Source organism: Lycium ferocissimum, unplaced genomic scaffold (genome assembly GCF_029784015.1).
Source record: "Lycium ferocissimum isolate CSIRO_LF1 unplaced genomic scaffold, AGI_CSIRO_Lferr_CH_V1 ctg19024, whole genome shotgun sequence".
Lineage (NCBI taxonomy): Eukaryota > Viridiplantae > Streptophyta > Magnoliopsida > Solanales > Solanaceae > Lycium > Lycium ferocissimum.
The window spans coordinates 34-13,030 of record NW_026718155.1 but is presented as its reverse complement, the minus strand read 5'-3'; the positions used below and the strand labels follow the sequence as shown (position 1 = coordinate 13,030).

The window sequence follows — 12,997 nt, the reverse complement described above, 5'->3', positions numbered from 1 at the left end:
AAGAGTTTTAAAAGTTACATGCTTCAACTAACAATCAACTTGTGCATGGTGCCTATGGAGCCAGTCCATACCAAAAATAACATCACAATCTTGGAAGGGCATGTCAATCAAGTTTGTAGGAAAGACTAGATTTTGAATCATGAAAGGACAATCCCCATACATTCGATCACAAAAAACCTGATGACCCAAAGGAATTTTGACAAGCAAATCATAGTCAAGTCTCCGTATTTCACATTTTCGGGGAAAAGCAAGTGACGAGCAAACATATGAATGTGTAGAACCAGGATCAAATAGTGTAACAATACATAAGCGAAATAAGTGAAATTTACCAACAACCACGCCCGCTCTATCTTAGTCATCCCTCTGTCTCATGGCATAAACTCGTGCAGTAGCTCTTGACCAACTAGCCTGATTAGCTCCACTTGAACCTGCTGCTTGAATGTTTCTAGATTTTTCACCTCTGTTCCCTTGAGAAGAAGTAGTAATAGGTTTTTAGACTGAGCCCTCAGAATGTGGAGAAGACATAGGATTAGGATTAGGACAATCCTTCACTTTGTGATCAAGGCTCCCACAATTAAAACAAGCATCAAAAGATTTCCTGCAAGTACCATAGTGGTTCTTCCCACATTGAGCACAAGTGGGTATACGAGTCTTGCCTTGGCCATGACTGAGTGCTTCAGGCAAGGAAAATTTTGATCGACTTTGCATATGTTGAGCTGACTTGTGAACACTACTAGGCTTGGGATCAAACTTTCCTTTTTAGGATGGACCTCTATAATCTGAATTGGCCTTTTTGGACTTGTATTCATTTCTACTAGCTTCTTCCTTGTCAATTTATTCCCAAATAAGGGCAGCTGAGACTAATGTTTCAAAATTCACATGTTGCTATAGATTTTCTGATGGAGTAATTCAAACCGAATTCAAACTCCTATATTTATCTTTTTCATCGTAGATAATACCTCCACAGTAAAAGCAAGCCTGAGAAACTTTGTTGATACTCTGCAATAAACATACTCCTTTGCTTTAGATCCCGAAACTCTTTCTTCTTTGCATCACAATAGGAAGGAGGGACATATTTCATACATAATGCATTCACAAAGTCATTCCAAGTAAGAGCTGGAGGTTTTGCTTTTGCATTAGGCACGGTAATCCACCAATCATAGGCATCTTTTTGTAAAAAAGAGATGGCATACTTGAATTTGGTAGCATCTGAGCACTCTAATTGATCAAAGACCCTCTCCATGTGCTCAAGCCACTGTTCAACTTCATTGGGATCAGTAGTGCCTTCAAACTCAACGCCGCCCGTTTTCCTCATCTTCTCAAAATTCATTTCATTAGCGTCGGACATTATTCTAACCAAGTGACGAAAGAACTCAGCCATCTGCTGAAATGGAGAAGCCATAATAGGAATGCTATGACCCATTGTTCTAGGATTATTTCCCACTGCATTCACTTGCACGAGGATGATTAATGTTAGGCAAACGTTCCTTATTTCCTTGAAAGCGAGGTAGATCATTATAATGGGCTTGACTTTCGTCAACATCTTCAATAGCTCGATCCGAAGAGGAGGCTATAAAAGAGAAGATCACATTGCATTAGGGACAAGTACATGATGCACAAGCACAATACAATACAACACATTTTAAATAAGTATGCAAGTAAATGCTATTAGACAAACAATCTTCATGAAAGCAAGTATACAAAGAAGGCACAACAAAAGTCCTGAAACCACAAACTTAAATCTTTGGTACCAAAACTTGTAGCATCCCCCCTAGGGAGGAAGCTACTTAACGAGATTAATCCATACTTACTAATTTAAATATTTGTCCCAAAACTATTTTTGTAAAATAGACTAATAGCTGAATTTAAGGATAAAATTTATTTGACAACATATTCAAAGTAGAACAAAATAATAAATAAATATGTAGTTCAAGTGTACCACAAAATTTAGAAGAAACAAATTTAAAACAATGAAGCGAAAATAGGCCATGAGAACAAGTTTCAAAATAAAACATCTCAACATAATAGGATCTTAAAAAAACTCCTTAAAGAAATGGAAATATCCAATCATAAAAATGGACAACACATATTCTTGAGTTAAATCAATACTTTAGAATTCATCAAACACGTAGTAGAGAAATATTTTTCATGCTACAACATCCAAGGCTCATACCAAGCATGAAATTCAACTCCCAATATCAAATACAAACTAGTTCAGTCTCCCAAGTTCAACACATGTACTAAATTTAAAATATTACAAGGGTTGAGAATGGACACTCCCAAAATAGCCAAGTCATTCATCAAAATCAAGTTACACAATATTAGCATCATGACCCAAATTTCATTCGGATGCATATCTAAGTGTAACACATGGATCATGTACAAGTCCCCAAAAGTGTACAAGATAAACAAGTTCATACAAATGTGATCTTCATCTAAGCTTCCAAATAGTCTACTCCAAATGGCCATACTCAAGTCTCACTCGGAACATCACCTGCGATTGTAACAAACTATCGCCAAGCATAAAGCTTAGTGGCACATAAACTTAACTAACATTTCATAATAAAATATATATGTAAGGAGTACAAGAATAAATTCTAGAATAAGCTTATCAAAATCACAATCAAGTGCTTAATGAAGGTATAATCCTTTCAAGACAATAAAATATCAAATAATAGAGTAGTTCAATATATCAATATTCAAAATCTCAAATATCAAGAAGCTTTCCAAAGCTAATCCAAGAAAGTTCACCATTTGGTTAATTTAGCTCAACACATACGACATGCAATTACAACAAAGCATAATCGAATAACAAGAACGACCATAGTCCCAAATCAAGAAGGGTCGTCACCCAATAATCAAGAGAATGAAGAACCATGTTGAAAGTGGCTTCCCATTCATACTTAAGATGGACAAAGATCCATAATTAAGATGAAATGTGAATCCAAAGTCAAGATGGGACATGATATAAATAATATCAAGAGGCATGCTGTTATAGCCCGTATTTCGTGCGTTCGGACATTGCGGGACAATGGTGAAAAGTTAAGGACAAGACTATGTTTTGAAATCATTTTAGGGTACGAGTTGTTAGGAATATTATTTATGAACATTGGAGGTATGGAAATATCGAGAAAGGCCAAGTAAAAAAAAAGGGAAAATTTGTAAAGTGGCATCATGGGAATAATGTGGAAGGCTAAGGGCAAAATGGTAATTTCACATGGTGTTCAAGGAGCTTCATGAAAAGGGGCCATATTGGCCGAAATTAAAAAAAAAAAAAAAGGAAAAGAAGATGACAACAAAATAAGTCATCTTTTATTTAGAAAAAAAAAATTCAAGAAAAAGAAAGAAAAGTCTAGAAAAAAATGAGAGAGGCATGTGCCCTCACATGCTTGAGAGCTATATATATATATATATATATATGTGGAAGTTCATCTTTTAGTTGAAAAGAGTGGAGAAAGAAAGAAAAAGAAAGAAAACAAAACAAGAAGAGAGGAGTATAGTATGCGTATTCGGCCATGGCACTCAAAATTGAGCCATGGAAAGTGACCTAGAAAAATTATTTTCTTCTAGCCTTTCTATAATTTGAAGGTCCTAATTAACATGGAGTGGTTGTTGGGACAAGTAAAGCTCTCATGGTGTAGGATGGAGCCTAACCGAATAGGAGAAGTCAAGGATGAAGGTATGTATTTAATCTTCTTTCATGTGTTATGGATGGTTGTGAATATTGTAAAGATGTAGAAAATGATGTAATTTATGGAAATATGGAAGTTGTTGATGTGGCCAAATAGAAGTAGTGTTGTGGAGGTGTGATGAATTGATTTTATTTTGGTAGTTTGATTGTTGTGTTGTGAAATCCATAATGTAAAAGGAATGAAAAACCATGAATATAATATGTTGGAATGGTAGCCGTTTGGAGTAGTGTTGGCCGTGTGTTGTGTTATATGTGTTGTGTCGTATGAGTTGGTCGTGTTGTATTGTGTTGCATGGAAAGAATGGATTGATTCTATGTGGAATGTTGTTTGTTGTTGTAATGTAAAGGGATGGATGAAAATGCATGAAAATATGTAAGAAGTGGTTATGGTCGGATAATAGGAGCTTTGGTAAGTTAATGTAAATTGATGTTATTTGACATTCTAGTTGTCGTCGTTATGGATTATGCGATGATGAAATGTATGGATATTGTTGAGGTTGAAGGCTTCGGATAAAGTAGTATGTTGTTTGAGTTGTTGGAAGATTATGTGAATTGAATTGAATTGAATTGGATTGAATTGAATGTTGAAGCATTGTTAGAATAATTATTGGTATTATTGATACTTTGGTCGGGTTGAATTCCCGGATTGTTATTGTTGATTAAAATGAGCCGAGTTGGATTTTGGGGATGGTGTATTTACAGGGGAAGTGCTGCCGAAATTTCGGTAGCCAAATTTCATTTAAGAATCCAATTCTAAATGCACTAATCAATGTTTGGTAAACATGACCAAATTGTAGATTTTGGCGGATTTGCAACTTGAATTTGGAGTAGCAGAAGGAGCGGAAAAAGGTATGTAAGGCTTCACTCTTCTTCCTTGGCATGTCTTAGATGTAATAGGCTTAAATACGTGTCTCGGGGACCACTCTAATTCTAGAAATCCGAGCTTGAATTTGACTACTATTCATTCAGTAGAATTGAATTAAATGCTCATGAATGGTTGAAAGAATTGTCTAAACACCTAGAACTTGCATGAATAGGATCCGTTTACCCTAAAACTCTCATAAGTCATGTCATGAAATGTATTATACGTAAATCGTGTACGCCGCCTCATTTGACTCGAGGTGGGCCCACTATCCCCTAATTTCCTCCTATGGCTCCATTTGGCTTTTACTCTCCGTATTGCGTTAAAGGAAACTTTTGGACATCATTCCGACTACTAAATAATAGTTGTTTTAACTAATCCCTCGATTCCAAGGCATGATTTTCTTCACGAAAGTTCCTAAATGCTTTCCAAAGTATTCATTTTTCTCCCAATCCAAGTTGTACGGTTTTGAAAGTTTTCATGACTAAAGCAATGACTATGATTCTATGATGACAAAGATGATGCTAAATATGAGAAAATGTCTATGACACGATATGCTATGATACGACACGATATGTTATGATACGACACGATATGCTATGACATGATACGATACAATATGATATGTTCTACGTTCTCTTAATGTTATTCTCCGTTGATAGTCTCGCCTTATAATTATTGTTCCTTCAAGGTGAGACAAAGCGACCATGATTACTCCATAATGCGATCGGAGGTTTCCGACCTTACGTCCCTCCGACGGATACATGACTTTCTTTGGGCTCTCACATGCCATACCCGTATACGTACATGGGTTGGGGGATGGGATACATGTATACATGGGGGAAATGGGAAGGGAAACATGTTTCATTGCCACCCCGGTCACCGGCTTATCATCCCGGACGCGGGATGCCCGGACGCGGGATTTATGGGCGAGCCGGAGTATTTCGGCGCAACGTGGGCGAGCGCTTGTTCGGCGCCATGATACCATACTTGACCGATAAGCATGCATGGAATCCGCCCACGTGGGCACTCATATGCACGAGTCTCGAAACTTTACATGATATGATTCCTATGTATTCTGACCTTACAAGATATGATCCCTATGTATCGGTTACGATGTATACATGATATATGTTCCATACGTACGATTTACTGACTTTACACATGACATGTTCCATATGCTGCCTTACTCCCTTATACGTGATATGTCTCATATGTACAGGATACTCTCTCACATGATATGCTCTACATCTTCATACTGTTGTTGCACATGATTACGTCTCTTTCTATGTTACCATCCACGCCTTGCATACTCAGTACATTGCTCGTACTGACCCCTCGTCTTCGGGGGCTGCGTTTCATGCGCGCGTGTGAACCCGTACGAGCCGAAGCCAGCATAAGAAGATGTCCGGCGAGGTTAGTAGGCTCCACTTGTCCCGGAGTGCCGCCGAGTCGCAGCATATGTGCCATGATGTTTGTTCGAGTTAGAGACTTTGACAGAGTCGTGGGTATTGGGTCGTCGTGTGTAAGGGCTCCAGTGAGCCGATATGTTATTATGTTTAGTGTCACGAGTCTTATATGATGTCAGATTCTATTTATGGAAAAAAAAAACTTTTTCTATGTATTTATTTCTTACTAATTCATAAGTTCATATGTGTAATAAGAGTTAGCGGGTTCGCTCGGCTCCGAATATGGGGTCGGGTGCCCATCACACCCTAGTAAGACCGGGATGTGACACATGTCACTATAAGTGACAAAGTCACTATCATAAGAACGACAAAGTCCCAACAAGAATGCAATAATGGTCAAGCAATCCGTATATGTGGGCGAATTAGTTTGTCATACAAAAGTATTCCACATGATACCAAATGATATGCAAATTTTCCAAGTGACTCAAAATATTCATACTCAATTAAACATAGCGAAATAAGAATTAACTAGCAACAACCAAAAATAAACTAAAGTAAAGGCAAGTTTTACCCAAGCTTAAGATATTCAAAATACTCCAACTAAACTAGATGTGATATTCAAGAATATGTGCAAACATTGGAGCTTTAGTGCTTCTAAAGCTCCAACAAACATGAAGAAGTTATAAATTTCCCAAATATACGATCAAGCAAATATGTCAACTTCCTTAGCTTTTACTCTTGTACTTTAAATACATAGAATACTCACTTATAGTCTGGAGTTTACAGATATAGAAGTCAAATCATGACGAACAAAAATGGGGCTAAATGGTTCACCACTATTCCTAATTTTTTAATAGAAAAATCTGGACAATGAGTGTGCTGCATTGCACCCCATTTTTGACATAGTAAACAGATGAATTATAATTTTTGTAAGAAACGAAAGTCGTAGGTAATTTTCTTATCTTTCGACAACCTTTTGAATCACCTAATTTAGACTTCTAGGTAAAAAGTTATGATCAAAATACTAACTGCTGCCGGCTCCAAAATGGGATTTAATTGTCTTACTTCAAGGTTTCAAAATCTCTAACAAAAAACTTGAATATTTCACCCAAAATATGTGGAATAATAATCTTACCATAAGATTGATTGTGCTTCTTCACAAACCCAAAACCTAGGATTTTCAAAACAAGGCTAACCCATCTTGATTCTTGATGCTAACATTCCAAAATATATTTAAAGGATGAAAACTTGATAGGTCTTGATGATGGTTGGAGAGTAGCACTTATGTAGATTGAGGGATCTCTAGTGGAGGGTTAAGATAAGAAGAAGAAGAAGGTTCTTGCTACTAAGAGTTATATTAGATATAGAAAGTTAATACCCTTTTTATCAAATGGGTCAAAACTAAATGGGCTTCAATGTCACGACCCGATTTACCAAGTCATGATGGGACTAGTCCCACCATACTAGTAAACCAACATCAACCGTCAACAACCCATAATAAGTGGAAATATTAAAACTAGAAATAAGCGTACAAGTCATTTTTAAGTCTTAACAATCTTAAATAGAAATACTTAAGTAATTATTACAATCTATCCCCAAAATCCGATGTTACCATAATACAAGGACTACTAAGAGTATAAATAGCCTGAATACGTAAGGAAACTGTCTGAAATGTAGAAGACAGAAAGTAAAGGATAAGGAGAATCCGGAGCCATCCCGAATCCAAAGAGCTTACCCCGGCCTCTCAAGCAACGCTCTAACGGGGAACCTGGTAGTCGCGACCTCCACTCGTGCTAGGGATCGACTTTGCACACACAAAATAAATAAATTTGCAGCAAGTGTAGCATGAGTACAATAAACAACGAGTACGTAACATGCATCGTTGACCAACCCTTTCCGGAATGGAGACAAGGGTTGGTCTTCGACATCACAACCACACTTGTCTGCGATTAGTCCAAATACAAGACAATCATACTAACGACTTAACCCACATAAAAAATAGATTCTCAAGATGAGGCAAAACAAATACCAATAATCACAATAACAATATAGAGAATAGATGAATGATATGCAAATGCAATGCAAGTCCTTTGTTTCCACTTCCTGATATACACATGTTTGAATATCAATGAATCCATGACCTATGGGGGGCTCATGAGGCCCATATATCTCCGCTTCGGTAATTTTCTCAGATCACGGCCTCAATCACATCACATCTCAATAACCTGTCTCTTAGCCAACCGGGCTCAAGTACCAATAGAAAGTGCCAAAACATCATCACTCATCCGGAAGAAGATCCTATCGGAATCACAATCATATCCTCAAATCGTATGAATGGATACATGAAAAGCATGAATATGACATGCATCAAGTCAAGATCAAGTATAAAAGCATGAAAGCCATTCTTATTTTTATAACACCATAAAGGTTTCACCTTTTCACTTCTTTTTTCATTTCAACGAGGATATATGTATGAGTGATATGCACACGAACAAACAAGATAGGTAATTAATAATAATAATAAGAGACATAAGTACGGGCATCGGACTCCAATCACAGATCCAAAGGATCATAATATGCTATCAGCTAGTGCCCAAAGCATGACATTCAGACCAACTATGTAATTCAAATTGCGCAAATACCCATAACATGATGACCGACATCCGATACTAGTGCTCGTTACCTCACAAGTATCGGAACCCCCTTAATTTGCCCCAATTCCCTCTTATTAGGTTCATTTTAGCCAACACACACATTCAAGAAACAGTTTCAATGTCTCAACATGCCTGGAATGTCGAATCTCGAATCACGACGCCCTCTTGCTACTCCGAATAGTCTGCAAACAAACAAAGTCTAATCAATAAGGATTATTCGTAGAATACGAGTCTATCAATACCTATATTGTTGCATAATCCAAACCCCCTAAATTTAGCCTTAAAATTAGGATTTCGAACCAAAAAGGGCAAAACAGTATTTTGAACCTAAAATCATGATCCTCATACTTAATATAACCCATAAATTGAAAATCATCCAATAATACTCGCTAATTCATGCTCAATTTCTAAAACCCCCAATTCTTAAGTTGGGTTCCAAAACCCTTCAATGTTATCTCTCACAATCAACATTCTAAGCATGGGTTATGGGTCTAAATCACGGAAATAGTCATAAAACCAAGTTAGGAGAATTACCCAATGATTCTTACTTGAATTGCCTTCAATTCTCCTTCAAAAACGCTCTCAAACTTAGGGGCTTTCGAATGGAAGTCTAAAGGAAGAAGATACTAAAAACCACATTCTGTTCAGTGATTTGTGCACCTGCGCACTTAGGTTGGCACCGACGGAAACATCCTCGCCACGGCGAACCCCACACAAATATCACAACTCCGCAGCGGCGGAGCAAGCTCGCGGCTGCACACACGCACCTGCGGGAAATTCTTCGCAGGGGCGGACCAAGGGCAACCTAGCAATCCTTCGCTCCTGCAGGCCTCCTATCACCGGAGAGTGTCCGCAGGGGTGGAACCCCGTTCGCCCCTGCACGAACACTAAAACTAGAAAAAATTGGTTTTTGACTCTCAACATTCGAAATCTCGAGACTCTCCCGATACCTCCCGAGATAAACCAAATATGCAGACACTTGCAAAAATGCGCTACGAACTCACTCGCGCACTTAGAATTCCCAAAAGAGGTCTCTCTGACCAAGTCAACCCCGAACGGGCAAAGACCAACTTTCCAACCAATTGACCAAAACGCCCCCAAGATCCTCAAAAACTGAACCAAACACTCAAACAGCCTATATTCAACGTCCCGAAGCTAATGGAACCAACAAAAATCCCAAAATATGCAATTACCGCCGAAGTTGCCTAAAGTCAACCTAACACTTAAAGGTTACTTAGCAAATTTTCAAAACAAGCAAAGAGCGGGTTCACAAGGGAAAAAGCAAGAAAGTAGCCAAAACGACCTAATGGATCGTTACATTATCCGCCACTAAAACACATGTTGGTCCTCGAACATCAAAGACAAGAAAAAGGAAAAGACTTAACTGGGGCATCAAAAGCTGAGGGTACCTCGCCCTCATATCCAACTTGGTCTCCCAAGTAGCCTCCTCCACCGGACGACCTCTCCATAGAACCTTCACAGAAGCAATTTCTTTGGATCTCGACTTGCGAATTTGACGGTCCAAGATAGCAATTGGCTCCTCCTCATAGGATAAATTCTGATCAAGCATCACCCGAATCCCTTCTAATCACATAAGAACCATCCGAAACATACTTTTTGAGCATAGAAACATGGAACACCGGATGAACACTCGACAAACCAGGAGGTAGTGCTAACTCATACGCAACATCTCTAACTCTCTGAATAATCTCAAAAGGACCAATGTAACGAGTCTCAACTTCCCTTTCTTTCGAAACCTCATCACACCCTTCATGGGTGAAACCTTAAGCAAAAACCTATCACCCACCATAAACACTAAATCACGAACTCTCCGGTCCGATTAGCTCTTTTGCCGACACTGAGCGGTGAGAAGCCTCGCCTGAATAATCTTCACTTTGTCTAATGAATCTCTAAGCAAGTCCATAACCTAAGGCCTCGCCTCAAAGGAGTCAAACCATCCAATGGGAGATCGACATCTCCTACCATACAAGGCCTCAAACAGAGCCATCTCGATACTCGAATGATAACCGTTATTATAAGCGAACCTCGGCCAGCGGCGTAAATTGGTCCCAATGATCACCAAAATCAATCGCACATGCTCTCAACATATCCTCCAAAACCTAGATTGTATGCTCAGACTGACCATCAGTATGGGGATGAAATGATGTGCTCAAAATGCATGGGTGTTTTTAATACTACACGTAGTTCGGGGACGAAACTAATAATCCACGCTAAGTTGGGGAGGGTTATTCTTTTCACCTTCCCACTTCCATTCTTCCCTCCTTTTACGACTAAACCTTTCCCACTCCCACGATTTAATCCTACTAAATTAATATTGGTTCTTCACACATTCCCCCCATCATACCTATTTAAACCCCCACCCACAACATTCAACATCACACTTCAAAACACAAAAGCAAAGGGCAAAACTTTGGGGAAATAGCAAGGGTCGGATTTTTGGGGCTAAACTTACAAATCATCGGCTATTTCAAGGTATGTATCACTCTCCACCACTCTAGGGAGTTATTAGAAGCCTTAATTTTGAATTTTTCGTGTCTAAATTGTTGGATATTGCAAGAAAATTTAGATTTGTTAGAACAAGGGTTTTGGCTATTTGGGGGGAGGGAGAATCCGAAGTGTGGCATGTTTGAACAATTTACTTTTTGTGTTTCCGTATTTTGGTTGACATTTTGAAGACTCTTTCCCTAATTGGGCTGGACGATTTGATGAAAATATTGTTTTGGAATTTCTAGCTTTCTTATGCTTTTTGCGGAGTTGAGCCGGTTGAGAATTTCTTTCAGCAGGGAGCACTGGTTACTGGAAATTTGCATTCGCTGCAGTGGTTGCTTTTTCGCTATAGTGAGTGCGCTATGGCGAGGATTTGAGGAACATCGAGGGTCTGCCGTAGCGGGGTAAATCCCTCTATGGCGGACAGGATTCCGCCAGCGCGATATATTTCCTACAGGATACTTGCACCGCAGCGGTATTCCTATCATGAGCGCAGGACCACTGGTGCAGATGGTTCACCGCTGCAGCGAGTGTACTGAACCAGTGGGCATTCTCTGATTCCCACCAGAATTGCACAACACAAGGAACCTATCGATTTACTCTCCGTGCTCACCCAAACAAACCACATATTGCTAGCAAGATACTATCGCTAGATACCAATTGGAATCACTTAGATACCAATTGGACTCAACTGGGAGATCAAGGTGATCAAGATAGCACGATAGGAAAGAAGAAATGGAAGATTTCCTAGATGCCCCGTAGGCTCTCGTGGATAGGTACAGACGTCAACGTACTATTCTGCGAGACTCTATTAGACATTGCTCTTGTACTTGTGAGATCGGTAACCTAGGCTCCAATACCAACTTGTCACTACCTAATTTACAGTTCGTGCGGGCACCTACCTCATCTCACTTGGTAGGCGAACTCTTACCAACCATCCCGTTAATAAAATCATTTAAAAAGTAAATAGAACAGATGTTAATAAATATTAGGCGGGATACATCATGACACTCTTTATTAGTTTAGAAAATTACACTTTCCCAAGACCTGACCTAGACATGTACAAGAGCGTCTACAATTAGAGGAAACAACCAAATAAAAATGACCCAACTTCTGCCTTTGGAATGAGATATACAGAAGCTGTAGGAAGATATCCGCCACTTCAGATAATGCAACCTCCAAGCAACAACCTCAAACATATCTACAACCCGAAACACATCTACAACCCAAAAGGAATGTAGCAAGAGTAGCATCAGTACACCACACGTACTGGTAAGTATCATAGGCCGACTAAGATTAGTTCACGCAATATAGTACATAATCAATCAAGATAAATAGATAAGTACAGTCGTACACCCCTTTATAAATCCTATCCATAGATAACAATCCTGACATAAGCCTACCTAGATCTCTTTACCTCTATCATAGCAAAGTAACAACGGAAAATAAAGACTATCGGACAACAATCAGTCTCAACTCAAGGAAGACTCCTAAACCACTCCGACCTCAATAATAAATGAATACGAAACAGCAAACCTTCATGTCAACCCATCCTAGGTAGAACCACAACGCCTTACCTTCCTTCCAACGATTTGACTACTTGCACTGGGCAAGTAGACATTAGTCGTGACCCACAATGAACATTAGCAATAAATCATCCACTAGTCATAACGGTAAAAATAGGTAGAAGGAAATGCGACCAATGATAGTATTACAACCGTACACACATGCTAATGGTATTGTTTACCCAATAGTCATGACTTGCAGGGGGACCTATGATGTTCATGTACCACTCGCTCCGGAACTGACCTCGGATCACGAACCTGTAACTAGGCCACATCCTCACCCCCCTGTCAAATGTGCCTTTGTATAT

General features: G+C 39.0%; 1 protein-coding gene across 1 annotated transcript; it reads right to left on the bottom strand.

The window, feature by feature from the left end:
- Nucleotides 1–351: 351 nt before the first annotated feature.
- On the bottom strand, nucleotides 352–1,423 carry LOC132042894 (uncharacterized). The gene is made up of 2 exons (XM_059433400.1): nucleotides 960–1,423; nucleotides 352–460 (listed from the first exon to the last, which is right to left on the bottom strand). Exons 1-2 carry the CDS (start codon nucleotides 1,421–1,423, stop codon nucleotides 352–354), a joined length of 573 nt encoding a protein of 190 aa, XP_059289383.1.
- Between the last annotated feature and the right edge of the window lie 11,574 nt (nucleotides 1,424–12,997).

What these genes read in the sequence shown, in the direction of transcription:
- LOC132042894 (XM_059433400.1), bottom strand. Translation starts at nt 1,423, where the DNA reads ATGGGTCATAGCATTCCTATTATGGCTTCTCCATTTCAGCAGATGGCT. An exon ending in GGCTTGCTTTTACTGTGGAG is followed by an intron (nt 461 to 959) that starts GTATTATCTACG and finishes TCAAGGGAACAG; the next exon opens with AGGTGAAAAATCTAGAAACA.